Raw genomic sequence first — 20,669 nt, 5'->3', positions numbered from 1 at the left:
TTGCGACCATATTTAGCGACTAAAATAATTAGTCGCTAAATAGCGACCAATCAGCGACCAATCAGCGACCATTTTATTTTTAAAATTTTAATTTAATTTTTAATTAAATTTTATTTTATTTAAAATTTAAAATTAAAATTAATATACTGTTAAAATATTTTTTTATAATTTTACATATATTCTTATTTTTAGTATAATTTATTTTAAAAAATAATTTAAAATAGTGTTATTATAAATTAATACAGTATAATATTTTAATATAATAAAACTATATTATTTATTTTTAAAAAAATTATATCATGAAAGATAAAATTAATAAATATATAGTATAAAATATTTTAAATAATATAAACTATAAAAATAAAATTTTAATTGAAAAATAAAAAATAAATCTAAATAAATTATAAAAAATAAACTATATAAAAATAATTAAATAATATAAACTATAAAAAATAAACCTAAATAAACAAAGAACCCCTAAATCCCAACCCTAAATCTCTCTCAACTCTAAGTCTTCTGCCGCCCTCCCCTCCCCCATTCGGCCTCTCCGTCACTCGTCTGGTACAGCCTTGCGCCTCCCGCCGATCGTTCCTTGCTCCACGCTGTCAACGTCGTTCTGCGTCCGGTTCCTGCGTCCGCTGGTCTGCTTGCTTCTTTGCTCTTCTCCGCCGCTTTCTCTGCTCCAGTCTTGCCGTCGGTGCTTCTCCTCGCCGCGTCCTCAGTCACTGCACGATAATCTTTTGAAGGAAGAGGTATTTTATTTTATCATATAATTAAGCTAGTATTTACTTAGTGAATCTCCACCATCTTCGGCTTGTCCTAAGCTTAAAGGATGGCAGAAGAAGAGGGATGATTCGACTTCTGTTTCTCCCATGGGGACATTTCGTGCTAGTAATTTTCCAATTCCAATTTGATTATTTCCTGATGCTGTAACAGCAGTTGTTAAATGATGTAGAACTGTACATATAAGTTTGTTCTCTGCAAGATACCTATGTGAATACCCACAAAGCTAACCTTATTGGGCCATGGGTAGATTGTTCTTGCTGATGAGACATGAAAGTGAAGAAACTATAAGATTACTTTCTGGATATGTCTAACTGACTTATCTTCTTACAGCTGTCTGCCGCTGCTCAAGCTGTAGGGGAAGTAAATCTGGAGAAAAAATTTGCAGCAGCGAGTGAAAGCCTGCGCCGAGGTATTATGTTTGCCAATTCACTATATCTATGATATGATTAAGATCCAATCACAATCACATATGGGTAAAATGGTTAAACACAAGGTTAAATCTTATGGCGAGTTTGCAATTATTGCTGCTTGAGATGTGGTTGAAGAACATGCAATTAATAGTTTTTATATTATATATTATTCAATTTATAATATATATGATAATTTTAATTTTAATATTAATATATTAAATTTATATTAATAGTTTTTTAAATTAAGATTAAAATACTAAGATTAAATTAAAATACTAATACTTTTCTTCACTGGTTCAATAGGGGACTTGATATTTATTTTTATAAACTTGATTGAAGTTAAATATGAATTACATTGGTAAACATGACCTCATAGCAAATCATTTTATGATTATTTTTCTGTTGTAGGGAGATTGATTTTGTGAATGAGATGGTGCGGACTCTTGCTGGGAATGGAACCAAAGGTTCTGACTATAAAGGTGGAGGAAAAGGAACGACTCAGGTAAGATAAGGGAAATGTTACTTTCGAATGTACTTTAAAGATGCTTCCTTAGTTTCGTGTTAAAATTTTGGGTCTTCTGTTAATATGCTTCATAAAATTGGGATTAATGGCATCATTAATCTTTTTCTTTCATAAAAAATAATTGGACATCTCCCAGCATATATTCAATAAAATTTACAATGTTTCCTTATTTATAAATACATACTTCTTCCTTCAGCTTCTCAACTCTCCATGGGATGTCTGCTATGAGCCAGTCAATGAAAAAGTCTATATTGCAATGGCTGGACAGCATCAGATATGGGAGCACAATACTCTAGATGGAGTTACTATAGCTTTCAGTGGTGATGGTTATGAAAGAAACTTAAATGGATCAAGGTATAATGCTGTATAGTTTTACCTTAACTGCTTCTGTGCACTCCATATTAGCATTATTTTGGATTTCCTGAGCAGTTGCACTTTGCTTGTTCTACTTTTCTAAAGTGTATTAACAGCATTCTATTTTCTTCAGACATTTTTCATACTCTGACACTGGTCTTGTTTTATTTTGAAATAGCTCCACTAGCACGTCATTTGCACAACCTTCTGGAATTTCACTATCTCCTGGTAACATTTTGGATTATTTTGACAAACAGTGTAACTTTCTTTGAAATTTGCAAATCATTGTGGAATGTTGTACTGCTATATATAATGATAATTTTACTTCATTGCTTATTCATAGATTTGAAGGAGATTTATGTTGCTGATAGTGAAAGTAGCTCCATTCGAGCCCTTGATCTGAAAACAGGAGGATCAAGGCTGCTAGCTGGTGGTGATCCAATTTTCTGACAACTTGTTTAAGGTAATTCGTTTTGAAACTAATAAACCATTTGCATCATGTATAACGTTTTAATTTCAAAATAAGTATATTCTATATAAAGCTATTAGTGGAGATTCTTAAAGTTTATTGCTTAGCAAGATTTAATCTTTTTCAACCAACAATCATTGACTCATCCCTCAATACTTAATTTTGCAGTTTGGTGACCATGATGGAATAGGGTCTGAAGTGCTTCTTCAACATCCACTAGGTGTATTATGTGCAAAGGAGGGTTGGTTTGAAAACCTTGCTTTATACTCCTCTGTCCCCTCTTTTCAAAATCAAACTGTTTGGTCTTTGAATTATCTAAAACTTCTACAGCCATTTGATAAACCGTAAATGTTTTTGTTTTTAGCCAATAGGGGACTTGATATTTATTTTTATAAACTTCAAGGAACAAAGTGTTTGATTTCAGGAACAGGAGAGTGGGGTATATATTAGGCAAACTTCTGGAACCTTTTTTCACTTATGGAACCTTTTTTCCCTTCTTTAGGTTACTGTACAATTGTAGGACGTTGCCATTATTATTTCGTTTATCATCTTGTAATGGCAAGTTACAGTTCTCTTCTTCCTTTTTCCAGTTGACAAGGGCATACTTTGCATTCTTGGAGGTTCTGTTCAGCAGCCATTTTATTTTTTTATTGAATTTGGACACAAACACCTTCATGCATATAGTTGGTTCTCTAGAATCTGGTCTTAAAGGCCTGGATACAAATATCTCATCACAGGTATTTTTCTAATGCTACGGCTGGTTCTTATTCTTCTTAACTAGATACATCTATATTTTTTGCATTAGGGATATTATAAACATCTTGTTTGAGCATAATATCCTGCAGCCTGGTTTTAATCTTGAATGTGTTGTATTTGTTTTGTGCTTCTGGTCTCAATTCTCATTTCTTGAAGCTAAAATATCTGAAAATGTATCAGTGTGCATCTGCTGTTGATAATTTGGCTGCTTTCTATTTCAATAATATCACCATGAGGGAGGCACCAACTTCACCTGCTGCAATTAATCTTGCTCGACATATTGTGGACTGCCCCAGTTTATTTCCAGAAGTAAGCTGTTACATTCTTTATTATAAAGGTCATGTTCACTTATGCCTTTTGAAAAGGAAAGAGAGGGGGGCGGTGGATGTTCGTTCTAGGGAAGGACAATATTAGAATCAATTTGCTTTCTTTTCTCATGTTACCAACTTCATCATTTAGTTGATACATGCTATCCTTTGGAATCCGTGTGAAATAGCTCGAATGTTGCATATTGCTACCTGTTTAGGGATTGCATTTTACCTCCAGATACTGTGTTCGAAGAAGCCCAAGTACCTTACATTAATTTGACCAGTAAGCTTGGACCATGTTTGTTGTTGGAGAGGAGCTTCTTTTGATGCAGTATCTATATTTGTTGCCAAATCATTAAGAAGAAGAAGGTAAAAGGTTTGCAATGAAGTTGTGTACGACTTTTTCTTTTTGTACAGTTTTTCATTTTTCTTTTCTCAGGTTCCTTTTTGAAAGGATACTGGAAGTGTAATACACAATGATGAGGGGATTACCAAAGACTTGCAGAAGCTAGTGGTGGGTTTGATAGTAGTCTATGTTTAGGGTATTTATTCTTTCTGAAACAAAGATGTAAATCATTCATGGGATTATGTTTTAAAGGTGGTGACAAGTAGATTTATTTGTACATTAACCTCAAATAATTCTTTTGTATTTGTTGATAATAGAAAGAAAAGGAATGATATTTTAGTGTGCAATTCTTGTTTTTCCTGCTTATATTGTTCCTGGTTAGCCGTAGATATATTTTGTAAGGGTTGATTCAGTTTTATAACACGAGTAGCACAAAGCTATCAGGGGCATTAGTGACTGGGACTATTTCGCGACTAAAATGTAATGATCAATTTACTTTCACATAGCGACTACTCGTTCCTGAGGCGATCAAATAATAAAGAAATAGCCATCAAATTAGCAATAGCCATCAAATTAGCGATCAAAACAGCGATTATTTCGCGATCAAAATTTAACGACCAATTTATTTCCACACAGCGACTAAATGCTCTTCCTGAGGCGATCAAATAACAACGAAATAGCGATCAAATTAGCGACCAAAATAGCGACTATTTAGCGACCATAATTTAGCGACCATTTAACGACCAAACAGCGACTAATATTTCTAATACCTAATTTGCCATGACACCAAATTAGCGACCAAAAAATGGTCGCTGATTGGTCGCTATTTTAGCGACCAATTTCCAGATTGTCGCCAAAAATTTAGCGACTGGGCAAACACCGACCATTCCATTTTGGTCGCTAAATGGTCGCTATTTCATAATAGCGACCAAATTCTGCCTTTTAGCGACCAAAATTTTGGTCGCTAAATCACTGTTTTTTTGTAGTGCATTCTATACTTTTCATTGGCTTTTTTCACTAATACAGGGTTAGCTAACTACTGTGGATTCATTACTTTCCTAATAAACTCGGCCTCCTCTAATTTCTCCACCTTTTCCCTTTTAGCCCGCTATTTCTCCTTCCTGAAGACTCCCTTTTTCTGCTACACTGGCTTGGCTTCGAGGAGGATGTTCAGCTTGTGGGTCATCACTTTAGGATCAATCCCTAGCATATCTGTGGGCTTCCAGGCAAAGCTTGAGGCATGCTCCCAGATTAACCCATTGCAGCTTCCTTTTGGCTTTCTTCCAGACTCGAATTGATGCTGAAGACCTTATCGCTTTCTTCTTTAAATAATGGAAGGTCTCCAGCTTGTCCACAGGCTCAGTCCTGGCCTCCCTTTTTTCATCTCGAACCTTCAAAACTTTAGAGTTTATTTCTTCTGGCTGGGTGTATTATTTCTCTACTATGGCTAGATATACATCTCTGACATCCTCCTATCTTCCTCGGACGATTCTGACCCCTGCCTCTATTGGAAGCTCCATGGTCAGATACTGAATGCTAGTCACTATTTCAAAGTCATAGAGTATCGGTCTTCCCAGAATGGCGTTGTAGCTTAAGGATAACTTCACTACTAAAAATATTGTGTAGTGAGTCTGTGACAGGGGCAGCTCCCCTAGGGTGGGGGCTACCTTTACTTTTCCTTCCACTGCCACGGGGGTTCCCCCTATCCCTTTGATCGGGACTTGATCCATGACCAGCTGTTCTTCAGATATCTTCATCTGCTGAAAGACCATGTAAGGTAGTAGATTCACTTTGTTGTCGTCGTCTGTTAACACCTTTTGGACCTTGAAGTTATGGATGATGGCCTCGATGACCAAGGCATCATCATGAGGCATCTACACTCTTAGCACATCCTCCAGGGAAAAAAAGATGGTTATTGGAGAATGTTTAGTGACCTAAATCACTTTTGCACTGCTTCCATCTTCATTTTTGCCTCTCTTCTTCCCTCTCCGACTTATATGGCCTCCAGTCCCTCCTACAATCATATTGATTGTTCTGTTGGAGCCGTCATTCACTGGGGCTCCAATCTGTCTCCTAGGCCTTTCCCCCGTGACACTTTGCTGTTACCTCTGGCCCTCTGGCTTCTTTATGAAATTTTGGAGGTGGCCTCTTTTGATGAGCCTTTCTATCTCATTTATCAACTGGTAACAGTCGTTTGTGTTATGGCCGTGAGTCTTGTGGTATTGGCAATATTTGTCCGAGTCTCTTCTGTTTGCTTCTGCCTTCATGGGCTGGGGCTACTGTGTGAAATCTTTGTCTTGGACTGCCACGAGTACTTCGGCTCTGCACACATTCAATAGAGTGATCTCGGCGGGTAGCGGGGGTTGATAAGGTCTCTGCTCCTTTCTCTCACATCGATGTTTGCTCAATGCCTCTGGTCCCCGATCTTGCCTCCTCTTCTGCCTGTCTTGTCTCTTGTCCTCCTCGGCTCTTCCTCTGTCTCTATCATCCTTAGCAAACCTGCTTGTGATTAAGGCGTCATCCTGCCTTATATACTTCTCTGCTCTTTTCATCAGCTCCACTAGGGTAGTAGGGGGCTTTCTGCATAATGATCCAAAGAACTCTGGGGAGGTAGTGCCCTTCTGCATAGCTTCTAAATCTCTTCCTTCATCAAGCTCAGGTATCTGTAAAGCCTTAGAGTTGGACCGGGCCATGTACTCTCTTAATGGTTCATTCCTCCTCTGCCGAACGGTCTCTAAGTAGCTTGTCTTTCTCTCTGCAGGGACCTTGACGATGAATCTGCTAATGAACACGCTAGCCAGGTCGATGAAGCTCCTAATACTTCCTGCCTCTAAGCTGTTAAACCATGCCCAGGCTGGTCTTGTTAAGGTGGTAGGAAAAGCCTTGCACATCAAAGCATCCGAGTGGATCTGCAGTTCCATGAATGTCTTATAGTTCAAGACATATTCCCTGAGGTTTCTCGTCCCATCGTAAGCTGCCATTGCTGGCATCATGAACTTCTTGGGAATAGTTTCTTGCTGAACCCGTCTCACAAATAGTGATGAGGTTGGTAACAGAGGGCTGCTATTGTCTCGTGCTCCCAATTCTGTCAGTAGTTGCTCTTTCAATCTTCCTAACTTTTGATCTACATCTACGTCTTCCCTTCTAGACCTCTTTTCCAAATAGTAGTTTCTTTCTAACTCTTCACTCTTTGTCTTTCCTGTTGGCTCGGAGGAGTAGCTCTTAGTCCCATCATTCTCGATGAGCTCTCTTACTACCCTACCTCTTGTTTTGGCTATTAGCTCGTTTCTCCAACTAGCCTCTCCATCCCCTTCATCTGTTCTTCTACTGTTCTGCTGAGGAGCTTGATAGTTTAATGTGAGTTGGGGTTCATTAACTTTGAACCCCTCAGCGATAGGTGGTACACTCAACGGGGTGCTGAGTCCTCTCTGTTGCAACATTTGGCCTAGCCATTGGGCAGTGTTCTATAACTGGAGAGTCATACTTTGCAGCTCTTGGACAAATAAGGTAGTTTGCAACACGGTTCCAGCTGAGCTTGATGAAGGGCTAAACAATATAGGGGGTTGGTTTAATGGGGCAGTTGGGCTAGAGAATGAGAACTGTGGTCCTTCATGAGTTGAACTCAGGATGTTCGGGGTGTTTCCAGTATGGTTTTTGCCATGGTTGGACATGTGGATCTCAGAGAGTTAAATGAGGATGAGAACTCCGGTGATGAAAAGATTTTCTTCGTTCCTACAGATGGTACCAATTGATGTCTGAGATCTAGTAAAAGATAAACTCAAGGTGTATTTTGGTAAGTTTGGTTTGATTTGTCTCCCCTCTGCTTCCTTTATTTTTTTTCTCCTTTGTCCTCTATTGATGTGTAACCACCGTCCTGTACCTATACCTCCCGCCATAGTCACGCTTGGCCGTACGTACGGATGTACTGCGCTCTTTTTCATTGTCAGGCGGCCATTTAATTTCATCCAGCACCATGTAGACACGATCTCGAATGTTACGGGGTCTGTTGCCCCACAGGTTCAGTAAATTAATCGAGTTGGGCCTCCCATATATAGGCTTGAGTGCAGTTCTGTCCGTCAAAGCAAATCTTAGGCTTATATTTGAAGCAGACTTATGTATTAGGTCTTAATAGAGGTAAAGACGGACCTTTTCAGTACAGATTCAGTCATGGCCGAGTGTCTAGAGCCCGGTTATCTTAAGTTTAAACTTAATTTATTTAATAAAAGAAGTAAAAATAAGCTAAATTTTTATGAGAGTTAAATTTAATGTAATCATTATATTCACTAGCTAGCGCATGAACCAATAAATAAATGAACTTTTATGTTTATAAATTTAAATTTATCTTGTTATTGAACGAATTTAAAAATTACAATTAAATTTAACTTGTTTAAAAAAAAATAGAGCCAAAGAATGAGCATAATAGTTTGGTTGATTTGGAAACGATGCTCTTGTCCAAACACAGCATATTGTAAAGATGAGGAGGGCAGGAATGATTGGAAATGGTGGGACTTGTCCCCTTCCCCTGCCTCTATACCTAACTTTCCAATCATCAATCTTTATTCATCATATACTGCCCTATCTCTCCCAATTATTTGCCTGTGACTGTGAGGTCCATCTATGGGCCTGGGCTTCATATCAAACTCTTCTTAATTACATTTGGCATTTGGTTCACAATTCTCCAATTATAATAATAATAATAATAATAATCTTCCTTTTTAATTAAAAAATGGTTTAAATGATGGTCTTATATATAATATATGCTCATGATGAAGCTTGTTTGGGCTGAGGTAACAATGAGCATGGCAAGGGAACCACATCATAACACTAAAGTATTTATTTTTATTTAATTAATAATTATTTGGCATATACCCATTTTAATTAATTATTAATTATTATCATTTTTCACATATCTCTGGTCCCAGTCAAAGACATTGAAGTCTCATCATCATGAAGTTTGCCAATTAATCATGCATGTTTCATAATAATACTGTCTTGCAATTAAGCTATAGGGTTCATGTCATTATGATCATTTTTTATTTAGTGTGTATTAATAATAAAGAATCATATACTATTAAAATAATTTAAAAAAATAATTTAAAGCCATAAAATAAAGCAACCCTTTTTCTTAATTAGAGAAAATTTTATTATAATTAACTTAATTAAATTGGATATGATGACAAGGAGTGATAACAATAGCATATAAGCAAATATGGGTTTAGGGTTGTCATTATGCTAATCTAAGGCATATTACAACAACAATTAACTTCTTTTAGGGCACAAAAATTTTCTTTGATTGATTTCATTTCTATATTTTCAAGCCTCTACTTGCTTTATATTTATAAAAATCCAATTAATTTGACTCTTGAACTAGTCACATTTAAAAACTCATCTACAATTTCATCATAATTAACCTATTAAATTTCATCATAAAAAATTTTTAACCTTAAAATTATATATATGATTAATTTTCAAGTAATTTTTTGACACCATCATGATCCCATTCAACGTCAATATTTTGTTGCTTTTGCCGATTAAAATCAGAATTTAATTAATGAAACAACAACACAAAATAATTAATTATTTATTTATATTATCAAACTTAATTAAATCATCTATTTAATTATATATTTAAATATTTCTAAACTAAATTTAATTTTAATTATTCTACATTTTTGTTAAACTCTAACTGATATTTCTGTTAAATGAGTTCGTCGTCATACTATTCTAATGTATTTTGACTAGAGTTGGATAATATCTATCTTTATTTAATAAAATTTTATTAATACAATCAATAATTTTACTTTTAAAAAAAATATACATAATTATGTTATAAGATGGATAAATTATATATCAGACTTTATTTTATATATTAAATATATTATTTAATACCTAAGTTTTATATTAAAAATCACTTAGTTTACACTATGATATTTTATTTTTAACATTTAAAACTTAATTTTTAATAAATTGATATCCATTTAATCAATTTTTTTTTTTTACACTTTTATAAAAATTATATATTAAAAATTGGTGGGAATGGAACTATTAATTAAAGCTAAATAACCGGCCAATTGTAAGTAATAATTGAGCAAAGGACATAGACATGCAAAACATGAATGACCAAAAATTTCAAAGAGAGGATATGCATCACGCCTGCTCTCAAATCTTCTCGACAATCTCAATCATTTAATGTTGGGTTTCACATTTTCAAACAGTACCGAATTGAATAAATTAAAAATTAAAATTTTAAAATTTATAAAAATTAAATCAAATTAATTTAATAAAAATTAAATTGAATTAATTTAATTTAATCGATTTTAATTTTTAATAAATTTTTTACGTTTTATACTTTATTTTTATCATTTTAAAATTTAATTAAAATATTTTAATATTAATATAATTTAATTTATCTATATTAATATATTATTATTATTATTAATCATTCGGTTTATTTAATTTTTTTTTGATAAAATTAAATAAAAATAAAATAATTGAAATTTTTAAAATTAAAAATCAAATCGAATTAAAATAAATAAAAAATTAAATTAAAATTTTAAATTAATTTGATTCGAGTAGTTTTTTTAATTTAAATCACATATTAATCGGCTGATTTTTTTGATATTTTACATTAATTTGGATAATTATTTATATAGATATATGTTATTAAAATTTTTTATTAAATTTAATTTAAATTCAGTAATTATTGTTATATGATAAAAAAAATAAATAATTTGATGTTCACGCGCTGCTTCACTGAGACTGGGTTTTGTAAACTATCCATCACATATCAACAGAAATAGGGTTTCACGTGTATTTGTCAACCTGCGATTGTTGGTCAAACTCCTTTCTCACAACCCCAATATCAAGCAAAAGCAAAATTGAACTTTATTTATTTATTAATAATTTTACACCTATTTAACACATAAGACTTACAAATAATATATAATTGGACGGAGAGCATAGGATCTCTATAAAGAGACTTTCTACTGCTCTTTCACTCCGACAACACCTCTCTCTCTAATTCATGCAAAGAAGATCATGGAGCTTGGTTTAAGCTTAGGAGATGCTTCAAAGCCATTTGGGTACATGGATAAATCCAGAGATATCACCAGAACCACCAGCAGCAGCTTAGGATTTTGCATGGCCTTATCCATTGGTCCAAATCCTACAAATCAGCAAGAATTAGAACAACAACACAGCAACGATACTTCTACAGATTCAGAACCAACTACCAAAATCAACACGCCAACTACTTTCTCCCCCGTAGATCCACCTTTGATCCAGCTTGATCTTTTACCCAACACTCCTGTCCCTCGCAGCAACCACCATGCCCTTCCTTGGCCCTCCTCCGATTACGGTAATATTATTTTTCAATACGTACCCTTTTCTTTCTTTTCAACTTTTTGCAGCTTTTCACCTTCCCTTTTGTTTTCTACAGGGAGTTGTGAAGCGGCTTCATCAGGGAACATGACCAGATCAGGGTTTGATGTGAATAGGCTCCCAGCTGTTGAGGAGGCTGAGGATGGGGCTGCACTTTCATCTTCACCTCCCAACAGTGCCGCTTCATCGTTTCAGATGGATTTTTGCATATACAGTAAAACTGGAAATCAAGAAGCTGAGGTTGATAGAGCTTCTTCTAGAGCTAGTGATGAAGATGACAACGGCAGTACCAGGAAAAAACTCAGGCTCTCCAAGGAACAGTCTGCTTTCCTTGAAGAAAGCTTCAAAGAACACAATACTCTCAATCCTGTAAGGAATTAAACAACTTTTATCTGTGATTTACAACTAATCTTATTGATTTCTTAATTTTTAATAGATATATGTCTTGGCTAATAATGGTGCAGAAACAAAAGCTTGCACTTGCAAAGCAGCTTAATCTCCGTCCTCGACAAGTAGAAGTCTGGTTTCAGAACAGAAGAGCAAGGTATATAGTTGCTTTTCGATCTTGATTATCTGAGAAAAATCTAGGAAATTGTTTTGCTGGGATTTTGAATATTGATATGCGTTTATATATAGGACCAAATTGAAGCAAACCGAGGTGGATTGTGAGTATTTGAAGAGATGTTGCGAGACATTAACAGAAGAGAACAGAAGACTTCATAAGGAGCTTCAAGAATTGAGAGCTTTAAAAACTTCAAATCCATTCCACATGACACTACCTGCCACCACTCTAACCATGTGCCCTTCTTGTGAGAGAGTTGCCACCACCACCTCCACAACTACAGCAACACCCACCACCACCGTTACTCCAACCACCCCGATGAATAATAATAACAGTAGCAGTATTGAGGCCACATCGAAAGCCACAGCCACAGGTTTGACACTGGCAAGACCTGGCCGGTACTATCCATTTTCTCATAATAAGCCCACATCTTGTTGAAATTAGACACAGATGAAAAGGGTCCTGTTCTGAAGATCTGTACATATATATTTGCAAAGTTTTGGAGAGAATCTTGATAGGTAAATTAATTCTGATGATTGATTTTGATGGGTTAATTACTCAGTAGTTGGGATCAAGTTCTTGGAGGAGAAACCTTGAATTAATATGGAGATTTGTATTCTGGTTTAATTTTGTCATATATGAAAAAATTCATATACAGTTATTAAGAAAAAGAAATTATAAGATATTCCTGTGTTATTCATGGGGGTAATTCTTAATAGGAAAATGGATTAAGGGTTGCTTTAAGGGAGGGTAGATTTGATGATTGCATTGAAAGGCAAGATTGAATATAGTAAGATTTTCATGAATTAATGTCCCTTAAAGTAGGGTACCCTTTACACATTTTGGGACACTCCCAATTATGTGTACACGAGGCAAGTACATTTCCTCATTATTCATTCTCTGCAACTGCTTATATGGCACATGACTTCCCCCCATAACCTTTTCTTTTTGGGAATTTCAGATTAAATTAAGTCTAAATAAAAAAAATCAATCTTATGAAAAAGAAAAAAACAAAAAGATTATGATGATGATGATTTATATAATAATAATAATAATAACCGACCATGGACTCACTTAAAATCCTTATTGGGAATAAAATAATTAAAATAAAAATTAAAAAGTCGTATATGTAATCCAACGATTTGTGTCTATCTGAGTTTATTCATGATAATTTTTTTCATTTAAAAATTTAAAATTAACAAAACATGTTTTTTTTTATTTCAATGGAAACATCAATGATGTATGCACAAAGATAAGAGAGCTTTTAGAAGATTTCAAAGATTGCGATATAGAAAAAAATTATAAATGGGGCAGATGGGTTTATCTTCTTTTATTTTAATTCATTATTTTTTAAGTGGTTTATACATTAAACACACGTGGAAAAAGTATGGGAGGGATTTTAAACCCATTCAAAGATGATGGACTTGGTATTTATTGTTAAGAAATTACAAATCAAAAGATTAAGTTAAGAAAAGTTTATAATAATTAAAAGAAACCAACAAAAATTAAGAAATAGTATAAAATATTAAAAAAAAAGTATTTATTGTTTCCTTGTGACATTAATGAATATCTCTGCATGTTAAAAAAATAAAAAATAAAAGGGCAGGTGTGCAATCAATAATCATTTATGAAATGTTGAACATTTTAATTTTTATTATTTTTTTCTTCTTCAATTCCATGCACGCAGGAGTGAAATCATAATAATATGAAAAAGAAGAGTGAATGACCTTGATGATCGTCGGACTCCTGAAATTTAAATTGAAATCGGACTCTAAGAAAAAAAATAAATTTAAATTCAATCGATCTCACCAAACAAATTAATTCAATGTCGTGTCTTTCAGCCTGTTTCTAAAACACACCGAATTGATCTTAGGCTCAGATCCGTCAGAGAAGAGCTTAATTCGGTGACGTGATACGAGATAGAATAGCAGATCTATCTCACGGCCCTATCAATATGCGCATCGGAGAAAAATTAAATAATTATCTAACAGAAATGGATACGCTAATACGTTCATCTGTACGGATCTGAATGATAGAATTAAATGGTATGGTAACAAAGTGATCCGTCAGTAAAAAGGCAAAAAAAAAAATAAATAAAGAAGAATAGGTAATTTCCAGACTAAGTTTACACGTCGTAAATTTTATTCCCTCTGCATTTTAGAACTATCATAGAGAGATGAGGACGGTGGCAAAATTGCAAATCATATGAAAATATAAATACCCTACATAATGGGTTTAAATTTCTCATCCCCTCAACTTTCAACATATATAAATATTGTATATCTTTATTTTTTTTATTAATCGAAAAAAAAAATTAATGTACAGTAATATATTATACGTTTTTCAATTTATTTTCTATAATAATAAAAATTTAATGATGACATAATTATTCAGCCAATAGTTGGTAATGATGAAAATATTGAATAGGAATTAGGTGTGGTGCATGAGGTTGGCAAAAATATGACACTAATGACTTTCTACCAACTTCAATTCCCATTTTCAATTTTTCTTTTTTAAAATAATTTAATCTGCCTTGGTCCTAATCCCAATACTACAATTTAAAAACTAAAAGACTTGATTAATCTGGCTCCATTGACTAATTCTCTATGTTGAGAGGCCAAAGTTCATGAAATTTCAATATGGATTGCCTTTTTCATAGTGGATTTTTTTAAAAAAATAATATAAATTAGTTTTGAAAAAATGGGTAATGAATTTTTATATTTGTTTTTGTTTTGGCCTTTTTCTTTGTTGATGCAACTACAGTACATAACTTGTTTGACACTGGAAATTGACTTGAATTTGTATATTCATATTTATTTTTCAAAACTAATTATCATTTGGAATGAGTCTAATTCATAAACTATTTCCAAAATTTATCTTATTTTATTGATTTTGCATGTAAAATTTCAAGGTCTAACTAATCCCACTTAATGGCTATAATGTGTTCATAGAATTGATAAGCTTTGATTTAATTGAAAAAAAAAATAATCTCACATTTCAATTTACATTTATATTTAAATGATTTGCTTGAAATCATTTATAAAATTAAGATTTAATTAAGTGTAAACTTAAAAAAATAAAAATTTGAATTTGAGTCTATAAAATAAATTATATATATTTAATCACTAAATAATTTATATAACTCGACTAGAAAATAATGAGTTAATCTAATAAGTTATAATATATATATAAATTTAAAAATGATAAGAACATATAAATTAACCAAAATCCAAAATGGAATCTGCCCTATTCAATCCGATTACTGCCTTTTAATAAGATTTGAATGGATTTTAAGCAGCAGCCTGCGGCGACCAGATATTGAAGGTCCATGGATGATCAAGTATAAGTTGAATGTACAGTACAAGCCTTCACATGGTGACTAGAAAATGGTTAATTTTCATATTGATGGTATTAAAAAAAAATTACTATTTGATTTTCATGATACAGTGAAATTAAATTGATACCATTAGCCTATATGGTAAAAGATAAAAAGTTAAAACAATAATTACTATTTAATGTATTTTTTAAAAAATATTAACCAGTTAGTTTTGACATAACCCAATAACTAAATAATAATTTCCCCTTAAAAAAACCCCAAGAAATAAAAACTCTAATCAATCTATTAAATTAATCCTACAACAGCTTGATCTAATGATCATCACAGTTCACTAACGAATCAATCAACCACAAGTCATAGAGCTTTGAAAAGTTAAAAAGGGTAATGACATTAAGGGAGCAATCTAATATTGAAATATGAACTCACTTAAAAAATGTTGGTGGTTGATCAAATTCAACCGTCAAATACATTTTACAGCAACAAGATGGAGATCAGGCGATGTTGAAATATCCCCCAGGAGGCATTTCTGATTCACATTTTCCCATTCCAGCCCCATCAAGCAAGAAAAAGACGATAAGCGGTTCTGTTTTCGGGCTGGACAATCATAGATCATCACACAGTTACTTCTTAAACAAACCAATTGAACAATTTTATCCTATTGCCTCCAACCGTGGGTTGGATCATTCAACTCTACCACCATTGTTGAACACTTTCACTTTTCCTTCATTCATTCTATGTGAGGGAGTGTTAATATCACAATGTCTTGCCTCATCTGTATGGGTCAGTTTCCAGCAGCTGTGTCATTTCTGAACTGTTCTACCTGCGGAGGAAGGAGAAGGGCCAGCCTGGTTTTGTATCTTGCAATTCGCTTCAACCGTCCTTCCCTTAGACTACAAGGCAAACACAAATATCGTTTAACTTGCAGTATAAGCACTCATAGCCAAAACCTCGAATAATACTTAGAACTTTGAGAAATCCTAAACATATTGAAAATAAGTTTGTGAAGAATGCATGAAATACAGCTAATCAAACAATGATGATAAGATGAGATGCGATTTATTTAAACTAAACACTTTGAGTTTCAGTAGTTTTGATATAAATTACAATTTACAAATGCACCAATAGGAGAAGAAAAGAAGCTTACCGTGCCCGAACCTTTTTAGCACGCTGAATATGCCTCTTTAAGAGATCTTGTGTAGATAAATGATCAAAAGACTGCTCATCCTAAAAGCAGAAATAGGCAAAAAAAAGGACATTAAATAAAAACTTCACTTGTAGAGGTTAAAAGAGACATCAAAATATTCTTCTTCAGTGGAAAATCATCATACAAAGCCACACTTGTTGTAGACCATCAATATAATAGAGTAATAGAAATGAAATCCCTCAAAGTACCTAATAATAAAATACAAGTAGAAGTTAAATACAGGGGGCAAGACAATTTGATATGAGAGACCTATATGTATGACAATAGATTCATGACTAAACAACAGAGAGGATAAATAATCTTAAGTACCAACCTTGTCATTGTCTTCTACTTCTTCTTCGTCTTCCTTATTTGGTGAATGAGTGCCTAAAACAGGCATAGGTAAAGGTCTTGGAAGAGACTTTACAACATCCCCATAGTGTGGCTGCGCCAGTGTATGAAAAATTGGGAAAGGAGAAAGGTAGAGTGAGCAATGTCTCATTGGATCTTTCACATTCTTATGTATTATACATACTTCAATAGCATCGCTCTAACTATATTCCTACGCGCCAAAAGCTTATCCAACAATGCAAGCAAAATATCCGGCTTGAACAGTTAGCTTCACTAACAAGAAGGCAGTAAAAGGTAAAGTCCCAGAAAGTTTATTTTATGACGCTAGCACACCAGTAAAATCATGATAGTTAAGTTTATGATGGCCATCAACTTAACAAACTTTCCAATAATCAAAACCAGGTAAAAGTAAAAGCGGAGCCTACTAGCTCAGTAAATCAAAGGTGTTTTCTCTTGTCACTGTCAAACATCATCCTATCCAGAGACTTAAAAGCTACAGCTGCGAAAGGAGAACAGACCATTGGACTCCAAATACATTCAACACAGCCATTCTCATAAACAACTCAATATGCAACCATTTTTGTGGCATCTCTATTACAATAGGTGCATGAAATGTTGATAATATATCATCAAAAGCAGCAGACTTGAAAATACATGCCAAAGGCAGTATCAATTAAAGTTAACTCAAACCTGACTTTCTTCTGGTAATCCATTTCTCAACCATGATCGACAAAGTGCATAAAGAGAAGCCTCATTTGATATTTTTACCTACCCACATAAAACACAGGTAACTAACCTTGAAAATATGTCAAAACCTGTCATAGTTTTGTCCTAAGCATATTCCAAATATCTATGGTATATAAAATGATGTTATAGAAGCACTTAGAGCAAATAACTCTGATAAAGACACTAAAACTTGGCTAATACCACTTGTTTTAGTTGTAGGATAAAAAGGAAGACTATTGTCGACTTGGAAAAAAGAGGATCTTCTTAGATCTTACACAGGAATAATAGAGAAGAAGAAAAGGAAAGAACAAAAAGAAAATTCACACAGATATGACATTTTTTCTGCAAAACAAGAATGAGTAAGACTAGTAAACTACAAAAGAACATTCATGCCCACATACTCTCTCTCTCCATCCCCCCCCCCCCCCCTTCCTCTTTTTCCTCAAATATAAATAGGTTCATTTGCGCAGTCTTCAATGAAGAAGACCCCTGGAACACCTCAAAGTGGGGTAACAGACACACTACCACATCTTTGATAGTTATAGCACCAGAAAATAAAATAAAGTCGAAATCAAAGGGTCAAATTCACACAGTAAACTCAAATTTAAATTTCTTTTCTTTAAAAAAAAAAAAAACAATATGGAATTCTAGAACCCCCAACAACTACTAAAGAAGGATCCTCATCAAGGGGAAAAAGCAATGGGGGGAGGGGAACTAAGAGGAAGAGAAACAAAACAAAGATGTCTTGAACGCTATCTTCTCCCAACAGTAATTGCATAGGCAAAAGATAATCCTTCGAAAATTTTTGCATAATTTGTATGTGTAATGTTTGAGATTATATGGTTAAGAACGTAGGAACCAGCCATTCATGCCTTAAAAAGAAAGAAAGAAAAAATTAAGAAGGAGGAGCCTATGCACATTGATAAACCTAAATAACAACCTGAAGTGTGTGCCACTGTTAACTGTATAATGCTGCCAAAGTGGAAAAAAAAATATGGACAATCCCGAAGGTAAACATCAATACGATTCTTTTAAAATTAAGACAGAAAACCTATCAAACCAAGTGTAAATACTTTTCAATAAGTTTATCTGTTTATTCCTACTAATAGAGTAATGATTTCATGATAATTTTGTAGACAAGTTCCCAAAAGCAGGGAAGCAGTTCTTACTTTTCGATCCCTAACAATAGTAAGAGTATCATCTCTGCTCCTGTCCCTGTGTGAGCAAAGCAAAGGAACCAGACCATTATTGACGCCCATATGTAACTCTAGAATGGGACCAAAAGCAACAAGAATAAGAGGACAATATAAATGCAAAAGTTACCTCAAAGTTTTATAGACATTGGAATCTGAATCTGGTAATGGAGATGAAGCAGCCTACACAGAGATAAGCAAACATTTAATAGATGAAACAAAATAAACAAGGACAAAACCAGTAGAAGCCATGATTTATATATATAAAACAACAACAACAACACACGTGCACACACACAAAATGAAGTTATAACTTGCAAGCAAAAAATAAAATGCAACAATCTGAGGCTGTTAGGCATCCATCATACAAACCAAGATGTTTCGATTGGGATCATTGATTGAAATGTGACATGCTCCACATGATTCAATTAGTCACAATATACATTCAACTCCAAAATTATTCAACCAGTGAAGTCAGAAACTATCATAGGATGTAATGAAATGATGCTGGCAACAGAAAAGTAAAGAAGATCTTAAACTAATTTGGTGCTCACTGAATAGTTTATCTTTCTCCTCTAATGACATTATCTTCTTCAAACAGTGGGTAAATTCATAGTAATCTAACAAGTAATGGAGCCTCCTCTTATGGAAACACTAGTTTTATGATTCTTGATTGCGTTTGATTAGAAGAGAGATTAGCTACAAATAGCACTTCTAATTCCTTTTGAACTTGATACTGAGTATAGAGTACAGGTATGTGTTAAGAGGTCAAACTCCTTTTATGAAATTTTTAAGGACTTTCTTACTAACATGAATTTTCAACGTATCACAAGAATCCCTTAAACTTTTCATCATTCTTTATCATTGTATCATAATCCTCAAAAACCATTTAGTTCCATTAAATGAATGAGCTTGAATACAATATCTTGCAAAGACAAATCTTGATTCTAGATAGATAGCACTGCTATAGCATTATATACTGGCTAACTGCTATCAAGGAGAACGTTCTCAATCTAAAAGATAAAGCTCAATCTTTTATAGTTTCTTAAGAATAAAATAAAATATTATATTGGAAAAAACAATATTTCAAATCAAAAAAAGATTATTTAATCAAACTCCATTCTGAGCACCAAACATGCTCGATTAAGAATATCATAGCACCTTTAAGAAGCAGAAATTATCCATTGCAAAACAAATTTCTTAAAAGAAAAGGAAAAGAAAACAAAAGCAAACCTTGAGCTGCCCAGTAACCGGAATTCCCTTAATTGGAGCCAGTCCTGCACCAGCGGAACCACCTATATAATGCTGCTGCTGCTGATGTTGCAGGTGGGGTGGGTGCTGCCTGATCATGTGCACGGGATGATGAAAAGAAGGATGAGGAATATGCGCCAAACCAGAGTCCATGTGGGGATGAGACCGTGGACACCCGGGGCTAGTTCCGGAAGCAGGCCCAGACCCAGACCCAATTGGAGGTCTATATGCCACTCCAACAGCACGTGGATGGTACGCGCCGGAGGTAAGGTTTTGGTTATTAGCCACGGTAACGGTCTGATCTGCAGGGCGAACAGGCCTGGGAATGAAACCGCGGCCAGAGGAAGCAACTGGGTAGAGAATCCCCTGTTGTTGCTGAGACGATGAAATTGGATTTGAAATTTGGGTTTTTGTTTGGGTTTGGGGTCTAATTTGAATGTTTTGAGATGCGTAGTAGTGGTAAAGTGGAAATGGAGAAGCATGGTGTGTTTGGGGTCTTGAGGGGGATTTAGCGGCGGCAGCAGCAGCAGCAGTGGTGGCGGTGGCGGAGAAAGGGCGAGTTGTGGTCGTAGTGGCGGTGGCGGCGGAGGCAGCAGAGGCTGCAAGATTATTAGAAGTGGTGGCCATGGGGTTAGCGGTGGCGGGGAATTTGGAGGGTTTTTGAGAGTTTGTTTGAAATTGAAACCAACTCTGTGATTTGCTACTTTTGTCTTTTATCCTAGAGTTTGAATTTT

The 20,669-nt window shown here is 34.3% G+C and overlaps 3 protein-coding genes across 10 annotated transcripts; 2 read left to right on the top strand and 1 right to left on the bottom strand.

Annotated features, from left to right (window-relative positions):
* The first annotated feature begins 466 nt into the window (after window positions 1–466).
* LOC110624592 (protein SUPPRESSOR OF QUENCHING 1, chloroplastic-like) lies at window positions 467–4,299 on the top strand. Of its 7 annotated transcripts, none has more exons than XR_006352259.1 (11): window positions 467–752; window positions 1,117–1,195; window positions 1,605–1,698; window positions 1,916–2,073; window positions 2,252–2,301; window positions 2,417–2,536; window positions 2,711–2,783; window positions 3,045–3,279; window positions 3,479–3,607; window positions 3,845–3,975; window positions 4,046–4,299. XR_006352259.1 is itself a non-coding variant. In XM_043960791.1 (7 exons), the coding sequence occupies exons 3-6, from the start codon at window positions 1,627–1,629 to the stop codon at window positions 2,521–2,523; spliced, it is 387 nt and encodes a 128-aa protein (XP_043816726.1). In that variant the 5' UTR covers window positions 467–752; window positions 1,117–1,195; window positions 1,605–1,626; the 3' UTR covers window positions 2,524–2,536; window positions 2,711–3,038. The 7 variants fall into 7 exon arrangements, 1 of the variants encoding a protein (XP_043816726.1); XR_006352258.1 differs by having other exon boundaries at window positions 3,825–3,975; XR_006352257.1 differs by having other exon boundaries at window positions 3,795–3,975.
* A 6,609-nt stretch (window positions 4,300–10,908) lies between these two features.
* On the top strand, window positions 10,909–12,579 carry LOC110624505 (homeobox-leucine zipper protein HOX11). The gene is made up of 4 exons (XM_021769702.2): window positions 10,909–11,309; window positions 11,391–11,701; window positions 11,797–11,876; window positions 11,969–12,579. The coding sequence occupies exons 1-4, from the start codon at window positions 10,991–10,993 to the stop codon at window positions 12,330–12,332; spliced, it is 1,074 nt and encodes a 357-aa protein (XP_021625394.1). The 5' UTR covers window positions 10,909–10,990; the 3' UTR covers window positions 12,333–12,579.
* A 3,037-nt stretch (window positions 12,580–15,616) lies between these two features.
* Window positions 15,617–20,630, bottom strand: LOC110623917. 2 transcript variants are annotated; one of them, XM_021768941.2, is made up of 7 exons: window positions 19,918–20,629; window positions 18,815–18,867; window positions 18,661–18,706; window positions 17,456–17,533; window positions 16,749–16,859; window positions 16,376–16,455; window positions 15,617–16,121 (listed from the first exon to the last, which is right to left on the bottom strand). In XM_021768941.2, the coding sequence occupies exons 1-7, from the start codon at window positions 20,560–20,562 to the stop codon at window positions 16,013–16,015; spliced, it is 1,122 nt and encodes a 373-aa protein (XP_021624633.1). In that variant the 5' UTR covers window positions 20,563–20,629; the 3' UTR covers window positions 15,617–16,012. The 2 variants fall into 2 exon arrangements, with proteins under 2 accessions (XP_021624633.1, XP_043816724.1); XM_043960789.1 differs by lacking the exon at window positions 17,456–17,533 and having other exon boundaries at window positions 19,918–20,630.
* Window positions 20,631–20,669: the final 39 nt, after the last annotated feature.

Source organism: Manihot esculenta, chromosome 10 (assembly GCF_001659605.2).
Source record: "Manihot esculenta cultivar AM560-2 chromosome 10, M.esculenta_v8, whole genome shotgun sequence".
NCBI lineage: Eukaryota > Viridiplantae > Streptophyta > Magnoliopsida > Malpighiales > Euphorbiaceae > Manihot > Manihot esculenta.
This window is presented reverse-complemented; position numbering and strand designations above follow the sequence as displayed.

Excerpts from the sequence above, each read along its gene's own strand:
- LOC110624592 (XM_043960791.1), top strand. The coding sequence starts at position 1,627 with ATGGTGCGGACTCTTGCTGGGAATGGAACCAAAGGTTCTGACTATAAA. Across the intron at positions 1,699-1,915 it reads GAGGAAAAGGAACGACTCAG|CTTCTCAACTCTCCATGGGA; the intron begins GTAAGATAAGGG and ends TTCTTCCTTCAG. Across the intron at positions 2,302-2,416 it reads TGGAATTTCACTATCTCCTG|ATTTGAAGGAGATTTATGTT; the intron begins GTAACATTTTGG and ends GCTTATTCATAG.
- LOC110624505 (XM_021769702.2), top strand. The coding sequence starts at position 10,991 with ATGGAGCTTGGTTTAAGCTTAGGAGATGCTTCAAAGCCATTTGGGTAC. Across the intron at positions 11,310-11,390 it reads TTGGCCCTCCTCCGATTACG|GGAGTTGTGAAGCGGCTTCA; the intron begins GTAATATTATTT and ends TGTTTTCTACAG. Across the intron at positions 11,877-11,968 it reads TTTCAGAACAGAAGAGCAAG|GACCAAATTGAAGCAAACCG; the intron begins GTATATAGTTGC and ends GTTTATATATAG.
- LOC110623917 (XM_021768941.2), bottom strand. The coding sequence starts at position 20,562 with ATGGCCACCACTTCTAATAATCTTGCAGCCTCTGCTGCCTCCGCCGCC. Across the intron at positions 16,456-16,748 it reads AAGTAGAAGACAATGACAAG|GATGAGCAGTCTTTTGATCA; the intron begins GTTGGTACTTAA and ends TTCTGCTTTTAG. Across the intron at positions 16,122-16,375 it reads GCTAAAAAGGTTCGGGCACG|TCTAAGGGAAGGACGGTTGA; the intron begins GTAAGCTTCTTT and ends TTTGCCTTGTAG.